The 17,613-nt window shown below is 45.9% G+C and overlaps 1 protein-coding gene across 1 annotated transcript in view; it reads right to left on the minus strand.

Moving 5' to 3' along the window:
* The window catches only part of LOC128347273 (intercellular adhesion molecule 5-like), a 32,589-nt gene extending 16,665 nt beyond the window's left edge, over positions 1-15,924 (minus strand). Inside the window, exon 1 of the mRNA XM_053301660.1 lies at positions 15,763-15,924. Within this exon, the coding sequence (XP_053157635.1) occupies positions 15,763-15,820 (58 nt within the window). The 5' untranslated portion in view covers positions 15,821-15,924. The remainder of the gene's footprint in view (positions 1-15,762) is intronic.
* Positions 15,925-17,613: the final 1,689 nt, after the last annotated feature.

The following is a 17,613-nucleotide window of genomic DNA, read 5'->3' on the forward strand; positions in this document are numbered from 1 at the left end:
CCTTGTTTGGAGAGCAGGGTGGAGCACAAGCCTAGGCACTCAGCTGGGAGTTCCCGGGCCATCTTGAGCAGACTAGTGTCCGCCAGAAAGCCTCATCCTGAAAGCACGCCAGGCTTAAGGGAATCCATTATAGAGGCAAGGCAAAAGACAGAAGGGCAAGGGGAGCCTCTGAAATAGGTTTCCTGGGTGACAAAAGAGAGCAGGGCATGTATGTTAATATTCTAAATGGAGGGTCATGGGACTGGGCGGGCCAGTACTACCTGGAAGGGACAAAAAGCAGATTGGGCTCTGGGTGTGCCAGCTTAAGCAGTGGCAAGAGGTTGTTCTTGTTGCATTCAGCTGCCACCCCGCCTGAGCCAGACCTGAACCAGTTAGGACTTGAGCTGGACCAGGCCCGGCTCTAGTGTGCACAGAACCGGACTGGACCAAGTTCAGTTTGAGTCTGGTTCTACTCTGGTTTTCTGGATTTGTGCACACCCCTAAGGTGGGATCCAAAACGGTCTGTTCAGCCTCTCCTTGCTTGCCTGACTGACTATTTTTCTCCTTTAAAAATGCAAAGGTACTGGATGTCAATCTGCCTTTTCTAGATTCTCTCAGCCTCAACACACAAGCTGCTGTCTTATGTAATAGTCTCATCTGCTCAAAATGAAGGCTCAAATTCAAAATGGGGCTGCTTGGCTAAAACTCCTGCCAGAGGCCTGTCTAGACTGAGAGACTGATATACACATGTAGTGCTTTCATTCGATGGCTGCAACATCAAGTGATGACTGCATGTGTGAATGAGCCATCACAAGTCAGTCAGGACTTCTGTGTCCTCTCGAGCGCGGTGCTTTTCATTTAAGTCAGGTTACATGTTCAGCTATCCCAGTCATGCACAGGCTTCTGTGAATCAGTCTTAAGCCTTCAAAAATTGAGTTTCGGTCAAAAGGACACTGGCTGCAAAGTATCTAATTCTGCAGCATTGGAAAAGTTGAGTCGGGCTACAACAGAATGACTCATGACACTGTGGAGAGTGGTGCCACTAGGAGTGAGTTTGTTTCACTGGCCACTCTGCAATCAAGTCTGGCCGGATTCTGCTGGGCCTCGGCATTGCGCCAAGTGTGACGCTAGGTGTGCGTTTGGTGGCACACTTGGAGGCCCCATGATTATCTTTGGGAGGAAGAATTTGAAGGAAAGGTTGCTGGAAAACCCATCACTGCCTCTGGTACCTGGTGAAAGTTACAGCTTGCAGTGGAGAGGATAGCCAAGAAGATTGAGAAGTGCAGCATATCTCCTGCAACCCAGTGCTGGGGTTTTATGATTATTTATCTTTCCCTTGGGGAAAAGTACAAAGTATGGTAACAGAGTGCTAGGGAAAGCTACCACTCCAATTACAGAGTATGGTATTTAGTTGTTTCAGCTATATAAGAAACATGCTTGGAGATCACTGTAGAGTCTAAATTACTTTACTAGTTTATTGGTGCAGAAGTGCATTTGGATAGGAAAGACCTAATCCCATCTAATATTTACATAATGAAGCTCTTCACACAATTTGTGTGAAGAGCTTCGGGCAGGTCTGCGGGGAGAGCGGGTCTTCCGACCCTCCCTGCAGATGATCCCTTACCTTTCCTTGGGCGGGCGGATCACCCACATAGACAAGCGGTGACTCTCCTGCGGGCCGCCCGCGGCTTGCCCAGCAGCTCTGGGGGCTGGGTGCAGGGTAGCACATGATCACTTAGCTCAGTTTGGGGGCATGCTCAGGCCCGAAACCTGGGTTAAGCAGCGGGCTACATAAGAGGGCTTCCTGCCATGCAGCCACCGGGAACTGCGTGACTCCCGGCAGTTCTCATGATCAGCGAAAACTGGGCTGGGATTCCCTAGCCTGGTTTTGGCTGCTCATGAGAATAGCTTCAATAAATACAGTATGTGGGGGTGTGGGGGAGATATATGTTTCCATCTTCTCTCGAGGAGGAAAGAAAGAAGACTGACTCCTCACAGGGAGTACCTGAGGAGTCAAAGCAGGGGTCATAGAGTAAAGGCAAGCAGGGACAGATAAGGAGACCCTCACTAACTACCTCTACTTCCAATGCCCCTAGATGGCTTGCGTCCAGGTTACCTTAGAGAGCGCCTTCTTCTGCATGATCCACCCTGCACGTTATGGTCATTTGAGGAGGTCTGTCTCCAGTTACCACCAGTACATACGGTGGCGACTCAGAGGCGGGCCTTCTCTGTAGCTGCTCCTGGACTGTGGAATGCCTGCAGAAATCCGTAATTTAAACTCTTTATTGTCTTTTAGGAGAACCTGGCCTAAATTGTTTTAAAGGGTTTTTAATGTTGTAACCTTGTTTTTCTGGGTTTTAAAACTGTTTTTATTGTTTAATTGTTTTATTATAATTGGTTTTAATTGTACACCGCCCTGAGCCATTTTGGAAGGGCAATATAAAAATTGAATGAATGAATGAATGAATGAATAAAATAGTGGTCAATGGGATAATTGGCGCAAAAGATCCATGTCACTGGTACTCTATCTCCAACACCCAATATCCTTAAAGAGGAAGTAGGTAACACCTGTGTGAAATTCAGCACAGTTATTTGGATTCATTCGCAGTGGGTGGTGTTAATTGGACTTTTAACTATTGTGTTAGCCAGACAAGCTTATAAATCAATGGGTGTTGTACCAAATGTTGCTTATGCTGTGCCAAAAAGACAAGCACGCCAATTAAAAATTACCAAGTTCGGGGGGGGATGGGGGTTCACAAAACTGAACCCCTACCTTCATGCCCCCTCCTTGACTGGTCTGTGGTTTTGAAAAATACTACCAAGAGTTAAATCGTGATGGGTGAACCCTAAATCTGGCTTTGGAATTGTAAATCCGCCTTGTGATGGGTTGTTAAGGAGAAATCTACAGGCTGGTAAAAGCAAGAAGGTTTTGGGCAGGAAAGCAAAGGTTGGTAACGAGGCAAAAAAGAGCAAAAATATTAAATATACAGTCAAGAAAAACAAAACATTTTAAATATATGACAATGAATTTTAAGAACCTTTTAATTTTAATCTTAGAGGCAGATACTAATACTGGTGGTCAGAATTCAGCTTTGAAAACAACAAAATTAAAAATGATGATAAGCATATGGTGAAACAGATCTACCTATCTCTCAATGCATAGCTCCAAAAATAGAGTTCAGGAGACTGACAAGCAAGAGCTTGAGACGAGCATTTATATAGAAACAGAAAATTCAAGATCTAAACTACAAACAGAACCAGAATCTGGTGTGTTGAGTCCCTCTTGTGAAATCTCCTGGAATTTGGGACTGGCCCATTGTAAATTAATTTTAATTAACTATCCCAAACCCAGGGGATTACTCTCACAGGTGGAACAAAAATTACATCTTTTACACATCTTAGACACAGTATTGCCAGGTCACATTTCTCTCTAACTCATCTTGGATCAATAGAATATTCATATTACTAGAGAATCAGTACATGTGCAGTGGTTACATTTAGAGACTGGGGAAAGCCAGAAATACAGAAGATTTGCAATGCTTGAAAAGAATTTATGAAAATGAGTGTCCAGAGTTTTTGAGAACTTGGCTCCTCCCTACCTGATATGTGGGAGTTTAACTCCAAGCCCACCCCAAAAAGAATTTTTGGTCGAGGTTGGAGTTAGCAAAGATCTAATTGACCACACTGACCCTAACATTCCCCTAATTTCTGTTTCCCCTTCACTCCCAGAAAAAGAAGAACTGAATTCAGTGAAACCACAAATGTTTTCAGCAGTTCTCAGCAAGGGCAGGAATTAAAGAGATAAAGGAAAGACTCTTCTAGATTCATTCTACTCATCCTCTCTAATAAAACGCTTGGTGTCCGTCCGTGGACGGACACCAAGCGTGCGTTCGTGCCTGGCCTGTTCTGGGCATGCCCAGAACAGGGCAAGGGAGGCACGAACGGCAGGACCCGGCGGCCATGTTGGGGCCGGGAGAAGGAGAAGTGGCCGCCGCCTACGCCAGGAGGAGAGTGCGGGAGAGGCGGCGGCGCAGCCATGGCCACGGCCAGAGGTGGCGGTGGCCGCGGCGGGGCAACTGGCGGCAGGAGTGCGGGTGAGGCGGCGGCGGGGCCAGAAGCGGCCGCCGCAAATAAAGGAGAGAGGCGCCGGGGGAAGAGGCGGCGGGGAAGCTGGCCGAGGTGGCGGCAGAGCCGCCGCCGAGGCCTGGCGCTGCCAGTAAAGCCGGGCGGGGGGGGAAACCTTGGGGCCCGATCCCACCATTCCCATCCCCCCGCCAAATTACTAAGGGCCAAATTGGCCCTGAAAAATGCCGCCGCCGAACCGCCCTCCCAGCTGCCCGATCCCACCATTTGTACAGGAAAGAGGAGCTCGCTAGCAGAGCTCCTCTTTCTGCAAAGGCTCTTCTCAAACTGGCGCTTTGAGCGGAAAGGGCGTCCTTTCCGCTCAAAGCGCCAGTTTGAGAAGAGCCTTTGCAGAAAGAGGAGCTCTGCTGGCGAGCTCCTCTTTCCTGTACAAATGGTGGGATCGGGCAGCTGGGAGGGCGGTTCGGCGGCGGGGGCCGAAAGCATTACTAGCGCCCGTTTTTCAACGGGCTAAAATTCACTTGTTGCCTATAAAAGTACAAAATGAGATTGGGAGACTTGAAAAATTGAAAGAACACCTTCTATACTTTCAGGATTTGAGTAGGGGTGTGCACAGAACCAGTCCTGGTGGTTCGGTTCAAATCTAAACTGAATTGGAACCGACTGCCAGTCCATGAGCTGGTTCTGTTGAACTGGCTGGCGGTCCGGTCCATTCGGTCAAACTGGGTCAACCTTGGCTTGACCCAGCTCAACCCGGTTTGAGGGGCTCTGCTTGTAAAAAGGAATCCTACCTTTAAAAGGGTTCTAAGGGTGGCTGGTGGGGGGAGGCAACGAGACGGCACCTTACAGGCTTTGGTGGTGGCATGTTGGCCATGGTGGTAGTGCAGCAGTGGCTCCTCTAAACCCCGCTGATGCTCCCTTACAAAGTGTGGCTGGCCACAGCCCGTGCTGCTGGAGGGGAGCACCAGTAGGATTTAGAGGAGCCGCTGCCACTGCCGCCACTGCCACCATGCCCACTATCACCTAAGTGGCTAAGGTTCCCTCTCGCCAACACCCCCCAGCTACCCTTAAAATGCTTTTAAAGATTGGAGTCCTCACTGGATTCCAATTTACAAGCAGAGCCTCTCCAACAAGGACTGGAGAGCCAGGACTGGTCTGGTTCAGGTTTGCACCAGTCAAACTGGGCCAGTTCAAATCAAACCAACTTCAATTCAAACTGGTTTGGCACACCTCCAGATATGAGTGTCGTTGAGACAGAACAGCAGGCTAATGCAATAATAGATGAAGGCACACCACAAAGGAGCGATAAGTCTACTTTATGGATAAAGGGTGGCAAGGGATGGACAAGATACATCAAGGAGGTTAGTTTGGAACCCTGAACGTTAGCATGTTGCCACTAAAATGCCAGGAAAATAAATTAAATAGAATAACATTCTTTTTACAGTCTCTTCAGATAACCCCGATAATCCAGTCGTGCCTAATTTACCAGTCATTCAAGACTGAGATTAAACAATCTTCTAGAAACAAGACAACCCAGAGAGTTTGTTAGCACAGAGAGTTTTGATGAAAGTAAGCTAGGGATTCCTAGGGATGTGGTGTGGGCTCAGGGGAGCTGGATGATTATCAGGTAGATCAGAGAAAGGTACACTTTTGTTTAAATTGACATCATGAGCCCAAGAGGCCTTAGTTAATAGGCTCTCCTGCAGCTGAACACTCAGAGGGCAAGATAAATAGAGATGTAAAGTAAAGTAAAGTGTGCTGTTGACTCGGTTTCGACTCCTGGTGACCACAGCGCCCTGTGGTTGTCTTTGGTAGACTATAGAAGAGGTTTACCATTGCTTCGTCCTGCGCAGTGTGAGATGATGCCTTTCAGCATCTTCCTATATCCTTGCTGCCCAATATAGGTGTTTCCCATAGTCTGGGAAAACACACCAGTGGGGATTCGAACCAGCAACCTCTAGCTTGCTAATCAAGTCATTTCCCCACTGCGCCTATAGATGTACAAAGATTAAATGCAGCCTTGTGGGTAGCTGGCAGAAAGCTCTTAGGTTTGCTCTCGTGGAATACAACAGGGTGGAGGGCCAAAGTCCATGACAATGGTTTGATTGAGTACTTGTCTAATTACATAGTAATAATAGCTCTACAAAAAACCTGACTTACAGAAAAAGATACTGATGCAAGTTTGCCTGTGTTTAGGGCCTGGACTAAGGCAGCTTGGAGAGTAAAGGAGAGATGTAGACCTATAGGTGGCTTAGCTATTTTGTCTAAAGAAAGCCCTAAATGGCTTAGGCCCTGGGTATTTAAGAGAGCATCTTCTTCACTATGAGCCACACCGCTCATTGAGGTCATCAGACGAGGTCCGTCTCCAGCTACCACCAACTCGTTTGGTGGCTACACAGAGCCGGGCCTTCTCGATCGCTGCCCCGAGATTGTGGAATGCTCTCCCTGCTGAGATACGATCCTCCCCATCTCTGGCAATTTTTTAAAAACACGTGAAAACCCAACATTTCACCCAAGCATTCCCAGCTTTAAAAAACTGTCTGTTTTTAATTTTATGGCTGTTTTTAAATTGTTGCAGTGTTCTAACTTTTATATGTGTTTTAATTGTTTTTAAGTTAACCGCCCAGAGATGAAAGTTTGGGCGGTATAGAAGTGAAAGAAAGAAAGAAAGAAAGAAAGAAAGAAAGAAAGAAAGAAAGAAAGAAAGAAAGAAAGAAGAGCTTGGCTGGCCAGGAGAATTGCTGGAACTTAGTCCTCAGTGTGCTAAGGTTTTGGCAGTAAAATTCAATGCACAAAGTGTTGGAAGTTAAGGACTTTGCGCTGTCTCTTGTCTCAAAGACAGTGGAGGACAGACTAGTGAGTCAGAGGGCTAGAGGGTCAAGACACTGGTCATTCCTTCTCTACTGCTCTGACACTATCTCTTTGGAATGTAGATTGCTAATCTTAGGGAGTTCCTTCCTTCCAACCACTTCCTTTCTCTCTTCTCTTCCTGTTCCTTCTACCTTGCAACATACAAGCAAGCTCTTCTCCCTGCAGCATGTGTGCAGAGAAGATGCAGAATCCATCTGCATCCAGCTAGCTAGATACATTAGAGATCCTAACTCCTCACTTTCCTATCTAGAATGGAGTTCTCTAATAAATGCCATTTATATTGATTTGAAACTATGAACTGGCTCCAAGTTACTTTATTCTCAGCATACACGCATGCCTAACTAAATCCGCTGTGTAGTGCCTCTGTGCACTCTGCTATAATGAAAAAGGGTTTCTCTTTCAGAGAGAATTCCCAACACAAGGTCTAGTGATTACCTTTTAAAAAGTTTACATTCCCCCCCCCCCCCAAAATCTTCTAGGTACGACACCACTAGCCAGTGGCGGACTGGCCAGGGTGTCAGCTTGCCCGATGGCAAGTGGGCCCTGTGGGCCCCTGATGAAGTAGGCCCCCTTAAACATTAGACAATATGTTAAAAATGTTAATGACCTTTTAGTAGTTTGAAAATATAATAGATGTTCCAATATTATTACTGTATGCAACGAAAATTTACGTCATATTACTATTTTAATTTTAAAAAATTAATACAATCATTTTTTGAGGATACTTTATATTTAAGAATATTACGTCCAGCCAGCCAGGGGTGCCTTTGAATGTTTTACTTCAAAGTCTTCTAAAGTATGAAACAATATTGACAGCATTTACTTGCTTGTATATATTTGAAACTACAGCCCCGTTATCAAGTTATTTACAGACAAGTGGTTTAGATATGTTTACTGCATGGAGTTTAGTAGATTCAGCTACAACGAAGTTGAAGGAACAGACAAAAACATTTGATAACATTCACAGCAAGGCATTGGAATTTGTAAACAAATGTAATGACAAAATTTCACAGTTGAATATGGATGAAAATCAAACATTGGAAATTGACTCTTTGGAAACAGCATTGCCAGTTAAGAGGCAGAGGAAGAAGCAAAGAATGACAGATGAGCTTATAGATGATGAAGGAAATTCCTCAGATTCTCTAGCTGATTTTCGAGTAAATGTGTTTAACCTAATAATGGACCGCATTGTCCAGTCACTAGATTCACGTTTTGTACAACACAAAAAGTTGTATAAAGACTTATCCTGCTTGGACCCAGCAAAGTTTAAAACTATTGCAGAGAAGGGCCTTGAAGATTAAGCATTGGAAGGTATTATTAAGCTGTCTCCACAAATCAGCAAAGGTCAAGTAATATTGAAATTGTTTTCTTTTGCTTCGAGCTTTGCTGTATTAAAGCTATTGCTTAATGATGGTGAGAATATGGATTCCAGCTGCAACAAGTGTAAAATTTGTAGCACTTGCCCATTGTGTGTACTAAAAATTCTGGCATCCAATAGACTTCATGACAAGGCATACGATAACCTTTATGAACTTTATAAAGTCATCTGCACACTATCAGTTACTCAAGTCCAATGTGAGAGGACATTTTTAAAGCTAAAGATCATAAAGACAAGGCTAAGAAATTCACTGTCTGAGGAGAACTTGGAATCATACATGTTGCTATCCACTGAAAAGGAATTGTTAGGTGAATTGGATGCAGAAGCAATTATTGACAGATTTGCACAATCATCTAGTGAACTCAAACGATTGCTCTTAATATAGTGGACTACATGAAATATGCTTTTGAACTACCTGTTAATGTGTAAAATGTTCAGTACAAGCAAACTATTTAAAAATATCCACCATTTATATTTTTAAAAATAAAAAATTCAATTATAACAATCTGTACTGTATACTGCCAGTAATATGTACAATATATGTACACTGTAATTACTAAAAAAAAATACATTTATTTTACAAAAATTTTAATTGTATCTTTTCCCCACTTATGTATTTTTGAAAATTTTATTTATTTCTTATAAAAAGTAAATGATAGCCTTATAGTTGTGGGTGGGCCCCCTTTGTCTCCTGGCAACCAATATTTTTAGACCCAGTCTGCCACTGCCACAGGCATATGGCTGATGTTGGAACGGGTTTTGGAGGAGTTATGCTTAAAATCCCCAAAGGCCCTAATAATTGAGCTAGGTGACTTTAACACGAGAGTAGGTTCCTCTTTATTAAAAATAGCTATACTGTGTGGAGTGGATGAAGAGCCCTTGACAGATGTTTATTGACACTCTAAGGAGGAAAAGACAAATAGAGCAGGTTTAAATCTGTTCACACTGATGTACAGGTGTGGTTTGCCGATATTGGGGGAGGGGATTGAAGTTTCATTTACCCATTTACTTACCATTCAGCCTATTCTAGTAGTGTATTTGACAATATTTGTGTCTCTAAAGAGCCTATTTATTTTCTGATATTTTTGTTAATTCTAGAGAAGAAAGTGACCATCAACCTTTGCCTGTAAACCTACTGGGGGATTCTGATAAAAATCCAAAACTTCCAGAAATTTGCCCTGACTAGTATCCTTGGTAACATGGTACAAACCACAAATTCAGATATTAATGTAGTACTAACTATGGGTGTGCATGAATCAAATTCTGCTATTTGATATGAGGTCAAATTTGTGACTGAGGTGGGATGTAAAATGTCACACACACACACACACACACACACACACACACACCCTCCTCCAGTCCACCTTTTTCTGTTTGCCTTTTTAAAGGGGGCAGGGAGAGGGCAGGATGGCATCTTGCTGCCTCACAGGTGCCCCAGCCTCACCTCTCCTCATGGAAGAGCTGCCCCCTGCGACATACATCCCACTGGGTATTAGGGTAGTAGGTACAGTATTCTAATGTGACCATTCAATTAGCCAGGGCACATCGGTCAAACACTTGCTCCTTACCTGCTTAACTGGGGAGAATGTATGATTCAGACAGTGTTTACAAAGCGTCCTGCATTTCATTAAAAAACAAACAGCTGACTGCTCTTCTAGGTTTCTATTTTTCCTAAATGGAAAATGAGCAGATATAGTTACCCGAGTCTGTATGGTTTGTACATCGTCAGGGCAGACACAGATCATTTCTGTCTCCAACAGCTTGTTGTGGGCAGAAACAGTTAACAGCCAGGATGTGGGAGGCCTCAATGAAATGCCTGGCAGCTAACGGAATAAACAACCAACGGGGATGTAAAACAGGGAGCTTCTGTTTTTAACCCGCTTGGCAGTTACAAACTTGATTACATACTTGAAATCATTCACAGTAATTTCCAAGAAAAAACGTGGCCCTTCCCGAAGGAATGAGGACACAGATATTGGGTTCCCCTAAGGCAGGCCTGCCCAACTTAGGCCCCCCAGCTGTTTTTGGACTACAACTCTCATATTCCGCAGCCATAATGGCCAATAGCCAGGGATTATGGAGGTTGTAGGTCAACATTTGCAGTTGAGCAGCCCTGCCCTAGGGGCAGCAGAGTGAGTAGTGAGATCGCAGACATGGGCACAATCCACCAGAAGTGAACACCCTCGTTCAAGAAGTGGGAGCGATGCATTCACTTCAGTGGGGCCTGCATTGAAGAACTTCCTAGTGGATTGTGACCCCATATTAATTAGTGCATTTGAAGAGTGCTGTTTAGATCAGGGATTCTCAACGTTGGGTCCCCAGATGTTATTGGACTTCGGCTCCCATAATCCCCAGCCCCAGTGGCCTTTGGTTGGGAATTATGAGAGTTGAAGTCCAATAACATCTGGGGACCCAACGTTGAGAATCCCTGGTTTAGATCATCCACCTCAGTCAGGCATCAAAATATTTTGGGCTCGCCCTGCCTAAAGATAACTAAACTCAATCTAGAAATTAAAGCAAAATCTTTCGGCATATTGAAGATCTTCCTCAAAATATCTCCTCTTTGCCCTGACTTTGAGTGGTTTCCTCAGAGCACAAAATGTTAAAGGCCATATTTCAGCTTTTAAGGTCATCTTCCTGCTGTTAACGATGCTGCAGTTTTTTGCTTCATTGTTTTCCAGGTTCCATGGACAATATTGCAAAAACCGAGCTTTTTAAAGGAGTGAAAAATATATCTAGGGCATTTCCAGACAGAGGTTTGTTCCATCCTGAATGCTGATTGGTACAGGGCATTTTGTGGTGCATTATGTTCACCTCACACACCCCGAATCCCATGCTCGTGATTTCCCCTGAAACACCCACTTCTTTTCAGACCACTTTTTTCCTGACTTGAAAGTACTAGGGGGGAACTTGCAAGTGTTGGGTGGACCGTAGCACACTGCTAAGCGGGGCTGGCTTTCAGCATAGGTGCAACGTATGAGGGTTGACTCCCAAGGGCACACCCCACTCTCTTATGCACCCGAATGCATCTTTGCCACTTCCCGTCATTGCCCTTTGACTCCCCCCTCCCTCCTTTTTATACAAGGCCAGTTTTCTTCTGCCTCCCCTGTTTATTTTTAAAAAACAAAAGCCGGCTTCCATCCATGCTTACTCAGATGTAAGCCTCACTGCTGTTCATGAAACATCCTTAAAAGGGGTTGGGGAGTGGGGGTGGGTGGGGGGAGGAGAAGCAGGAATTTCGGGGAGAGAAGTAGGGCTGCTCATTCATTCAGATGGAGGGGTTTTTTTTTGTCTTATTGTTAAATTCTGCCCTTGTGCTGTTGTGAGCCATTATAAAGGAGGGAGGGGGAGCTATTGCAGCACCACATTGTTCTACACTAATGGAAACTAAAATAATAGTTTGTTTTTAAAAAAGCAACACCTGCAGGACTGAATTGTTACACGCCAAAGAGAACGAACGCCCTTCCCCTCCTGCACCAGGCTGTTTAGAAGTAATTGGGGATTGGCCAGGGAGGTAGGGAGGGATGCCCCCAGATGTCTCCCGCAACTCCCAAGTTTCTTCCCAGATGCAGAGGCATATCTAGGGAAAATAGCGCCTAGGGCAAGCACTGAAATTGCACCCCCTGTCCAAACATCTGACACCCATCTTTCAGATAACTTTACTATAATATCAGCTGAAAAATATGTCAAGCTCGTTAATCTTTTAAAATTTCAAAAACTATTTAGCAGTGGATGTAGCCAGACCAAAAAATGCTGGGAAACTACAAATTTCAGTATGCTGGTGCTCATGAAATACCCAAATACTATGTGGAGGTGTACTTGGAAAACTAAACAGAAGTGCCTATCTAATTCTCTACTATGCATTGTAGCATCACAATTACATAAGTTTTAAAAATAAATGGAGAATTTGGCTTTTCCCAGATATTCTAAAAATAATTAAAGGCTATGCAGAGTAAACTGTGTCACTGCTTGGAATATATTCTAGTATTTCAGAAAGACAGTTAAAATGAGAAAAAGAGAGCAAGAAACTCCCAGCGGGCCTTAATACTAAGGATTCCACACTGATTCAAAGACAAACTCACCATTAATAACCATATTATTAAGACACCACATTTAACTCACTTATCATAAGAAGCAAAGTAAGAGCAAATGAATAAAATCCTAGCTCATAAGCTTCAGCTCAGTATTCACAAGCCCTGATTCTCTGTACATAGTGCCAAACTGAATATGTGTACAGTGACTTATATTATATTAAATTAATTTTTTTAACCTGTAGCCCCTTTGGGGTGCTACCTATAGGCCATGGGAGGGGGGCATCTGCAAAGGTTACCCCTCCCACTGCTGGCCTCTAGGGCCTTGCAGAGACCATTTGAGCATGTCCTGTGGCCATTTTTAAAAATAATTGTTTTTTTAAAAATGGCTGCTGAAAACAAAATGGCCACCGTGCATGCTCAAATGGCCTCTGCGAGGCCTGGCATGGCCTAGGGCCTCACAGAGGCCATTTGAGCATGTGCAGTGGCCATTTTGTTTTTTGTGTCCATTTTTAAAAAAAATTAATTTTAAGAATTTGCGCCCCCTTCAAGTGGCGCCCAGGGCATGTGCCCTGCCTGCCCTACCCTAGATACGCCCCTGCCCAGATGTGCCTGAGCTGTGGGCAATGGTGGGCCACAGAGGAAGCAAGACTGACAAGCTGGCTGGCTGGTGGCCTAAAGAGGGATGTCCGTGATGACAAAGATGATGGGGGAGACTTGCTGGACTGCAGTGGACTGTGCCATTGTGCTGGGAAGAACAAGCCAAGGATCAAGTGAGCCCTCACACTGATACAGTCCTGATGGCACACGCTCACGCCAGCCCCACTTTTCCCTCCTCCCAGAGGCTGCTGCAATCTCCCCACACCCTCCAGTCAAGGCGGCTGCTCAAAGACAGGCAGGTGGGCACTGGACAAGGCAATCACAGAGGTGACGAGGGGAAGAAGTGCCAGGGGCTCACTTCCGTTCTGCGTCCTGGCTGAGTTCGGACACTGCATCCAGCTACAGCTTGCTCTAACCATAGTGAGGGGAGCCAAGTCATTGTGTGTGTTCCAAATGTACGTGCAAAGAGCTGACACTTTTGCTCCCAAGAATCACCTTGCTGTACAGCTGGCAAAGTGATACTATATGTGCTGCCTTGCCAATAACGGAGCAGAAGGTAATCCCAAGGGGGTGTTATCCATTATTCTAATGCAGGGGTTCCCAGCCAGGGCGGTAGCCACCATTGGGTGACCGGGTTCAAAGGACCCGGGCTGCCGCCCCTCAGGGGCAGCACCTCATGGCCCCAACATGTCCCAGCATCTGACATCAGATGCAGGGGGGTGGGCATGGTTCTGCTCCCACACAGGGCCATGCAGCCCCGTTTGGGAGTTAAATGGCCAGTGCTGCATTCGCAGTGCAGCCAAGAACAGCTCTCCCAGCCTTAAAAGTAATCTAACATTTCCTGTATCTAGGATATAGACTTCAGATGTGGGGGGCATAGCTAACTGCCCGTGTCCGACAGATGTAGGGGGCAGGGCGAGGGGGGCCACCATGGCACATTGGGATGAAAACCCCCAACTTCAAGTATACGCTGATGGGATCTGAGCTTTTGGTGACTGACCAAGAGAGGGATCTTGGGGTCGTGGTGGACAGCTTGTTGAAAGTGTCGATTCAATGTGCGGCAGCTGTGAAAAAAGCCAATCCACGCTAGGGATCATTAGGAAGGGGATTGAAAATAAAAAGGTTAATATTATAATGCCCTTATACAAAACTATGGTGTGGCCACACCTGGAGTACTGTGTACAATTCTGGTCACCACATCTAAAGAAGGACATTGTAGAACTGGAAAAGGTGCAGAAGAGGGCAACCAAGAGGATCAGGGGCCTAGAGCACCTTTCTTATGAGGCAAGGCTACAACACCTGGGGCTATTTAGTTTAGAAAAAAGGTGACTGCGGGGAGACATGATAGAGGTCTATAAAATCATGCATGGTGTGGAGAAAGTGGAGAGAGAGAGATTCTTCTCTCTCACACATAACACTAGAACCAGGGGTTATCCCATGAAATGGATTGCCAGGAAATCTAGGACCAACAAACAGAAGTACTTTTTCATACAACACATAATCGGCTTGTGGAATTCTCTGCCAGAAGATGTGGTGACAGCCAACAACCTGGATGGCTTTAAGAGGGGTTTGGATCACTTCATGGAGGAAAGGTCTATCAACGGCTACTAGTTAGAGGGCTAGAGGCCACCTCCAGCCTCAAAGGCAGGATGGCTCTGAGTACCGGTTGCAGGGGAGTAACAGCAGGAGAGAGGGCATGCCCTCAACTCCTGCCTGTAGGCTTCCAGTGGCATCTGGTGGGCCACTGTGCGAAACGTGAGGCTGGACTAGATGGGCCTTGGGCCTGATCCAGCTACAGTTGCAGCTGGGGATTGGAGTTCTAGTTTAACAAGATCTGGAGTATCATAGGTTGGGAACTCCTGATGTAGTACATTCCCACATCCTCCAGTATGTTGCTTGGCATGACAAGAGATGTGAAGAGAAAGTTAGAATAGCTTTAAACCTTCACGTCATACAGGAAGTGGCCACCATTCTATAAAGCTAACCTCCTCTTCTCCAAAGGAAATAACTCATATAATTATAACAATACCTTGTCGGAAGAATCAAACATGTCTGGCCCAGCCAAGCCACCCTGGCACCAGAAGTGGCATGGCAAGCTGCTAACAGGGACTCCCAGATGTTGTTGACTACAACTCCCAGAATCCCCAAGCAAAAGCCATTGCAGCACCCATGGTGCACAAAACACATGGCACACACCCAGGAAGGGAGCAGAGGGACGTGTGTGGAGGACTCAATTCTTCCTTCCACCCGGTCCCACACCCCCTGCCTTTCAGGGAGCAGACAAGTGAAAGCTGGAAGAACAGCAGGGTGGGGGGAGGGTGTTGATGGCTGCCAGCAATGGGGTGGCTGCCTGGCCCCTAATGGGACAGTGCGATGGAGGAGGCTGTAGGGGGTGGGATCCCATGATCTGCTGCTTCTGCCAATCTGTCACTCGAGGCCACGGCCCCATTAGCCGAGCCAGGGTTTGCTAATTCATCGCCCCACAGCTCATTAGCAGGCCAGCTATGCTCTTCTGCTGTTTGTATATACTGAGAGAAGATGCCACCACTCGGAGCTTCCTGCATCAACCAAACTAGGCATGTGCCCCTCTCACACGTAATGGGCTATCCCCACTTTCCTACAGGTAAGTGATATTGTCCTTGTAGGAAATCCACCATAGGTGATGCTCACACAGACACCAGCCATTCCATGCCCCCATGCATACTCGGGACTTCTCAGAAGTCAGCTTCTGGATGCAACCAGCCAAGCAGGACGACAAGTCAGCCAACTTGTGAAGCCTCCCTGGAAGTCGATTAAGAGAACTGAGCATTTAGGACTCACCAACAGGGTAGCAGAAGTTCAGGAGGAGAGCAAGGTTCAGTAGCAGGACAGCAGTCATCTTCACCAAGGTCAGGCAGAAAAGAGAGGATCATTCAGGAGGAAGAAATTGCCCAGCTAAACATAGGAAGCCAGAGCAGGACTGAGCAGCCGTTGAATGGTGCTTCACTGTGTTCTACTTCAGGAAATGTGCATTTCCTTTGTTTCCACCCTGTGCTCTGACTCGTCCACACCCATTGTCTCTGCATACAGAAGCCTCGCCCCAGTGTTTCCCCCACAAAACAACAGGGGGAGGGGAAGTCCTGAAGCCCTGAGGAGCACAGAAGAGAGGCTGCCAGTTCAGGTGCTGCAAACACTCTGGAGTCTAAGAATGGACAGCAGGGACTTTATCCACAAAGCGACATCTCACCACAGGCTGTCAAGGGCTCCTCTCGGATGTCCCCAGGGACAGTGTATAAGAAAGATTTAGCCACCTGAAACAGGTCTGCTGCTGGCCTGCACTAAGCAGATGCAACGGCAGCCAAGTGGTACACCTCCTTTACCATCATCAGGGCCACGAGGGCAAAGAAGGAGCGGTCCTTGACATGGGGGACCCAGAGTGTACTTTGCCACATGGGTCAGATTTGAAGCCAACAGAGTCAGGCTCATGGTTGCCATGGCAGCTATAAAATCCTGAGCTGCACCTGTTAGGGGCACCTCAAAGTGAACATTGAACTTCCCCAGGAGCTTTCTCACACAGGGGCTTTACGCCCAATCTCCTCTGGAAGGGAGGGTGTTTGTTCTCATTGAGGCCGGATTCCCGCTGAGGACAGTTCGATGTCTTTGGAAGCACCCCACACCAAGGGCGTAGCCAGTCAGTCAGTCTTTATTACAGTCTTTGACCAATATCACAGCATTTAAAACAATATAAAATTTTAAACATAGCCATATTAATAACATAACTGTACACTGGATCTAACCATTAGTGAGCAGAGTGTGGTGAACTTGTACTGCAGAACAGAATTTTGCAACTGTGGGTGTGATAGATGAATTCGCATCTCTTAGCAAATATTTGATGTAGAATTTGTCCAATTGACCTGGCAGATTATGTAAAAGAGGGTCAATTAACCTTCACCTAAGATCTATATGAACTGCTTGACTAACAAGCAGAAGGTTGCCAGTTTGAATCCCCGCTGCTACTATATCAGGCAGCAGCGATATAGGAAGATGCCAAAAGGCATCATCTCATACTGCGTGAGAGAAGGCAATGGTAAATCCCTCCTGTATTCTACCAAAGAAAACCACAGGGCTCTGTGGGCACCAGGAGTCGAAATCGACTTGACGGTACACTTTACCTAAGATCTATATAAAAGACACTGCAGGAGCACATGTGTAACTGACTCAACCTCATCAGAGTTACAGGGGCAATATCTCTGCTCAATTGGAATTCTACTATAGCTACCAGCCAAAAGAGCCGAAGGGAGGGCATTCAAACAGGCCCTCGAGAAGGCCCATGTATGTTTAGGGAAAGTAAGGAAGAATAGATAATCTGCTGGGTGAGTTCTCATCCCACCACTGAGCAGGTGGAATGGCCTAGATGTCCTCAACAGGTCTTTCTGACACTCAATATCCCAGATCCTTCGTTTAGTAAGTTCTTTGGCCCTGACCAAACCCACAGAGAGGATTGCCTCAGGTGAAAGACCTTAAGGTACAGAGTTTCCTGACACAGTTCTCCCACCAGCTCAAGCAGTGCCTATCCAATAATAACAAGGGAAGGAGACCAGAGGCAAAAAGTTGATTCTTGCTCAGTTTATTAGTATTAGATAACAAGCTCTGGCCTCTATTGAGATAAGACGCTCTGGCCCATCCCCATCT

Source organism: Hemicordylus capensis, chromosome 2 (genome assembly GCF_027244095.1).
Source record: "Hemicordylus capensis ecotype Gifberg chromosome 2, rHemCap1.1.pri, whole genome shotgun sequence".
In the NCBI taxonomy this organism is placed as follows: Eukaryota; Metazoa; Chordata; class Lepidosauria; order Squamata; family Cordylidae; genus Hemicordylus; species Hemicordylus capensis.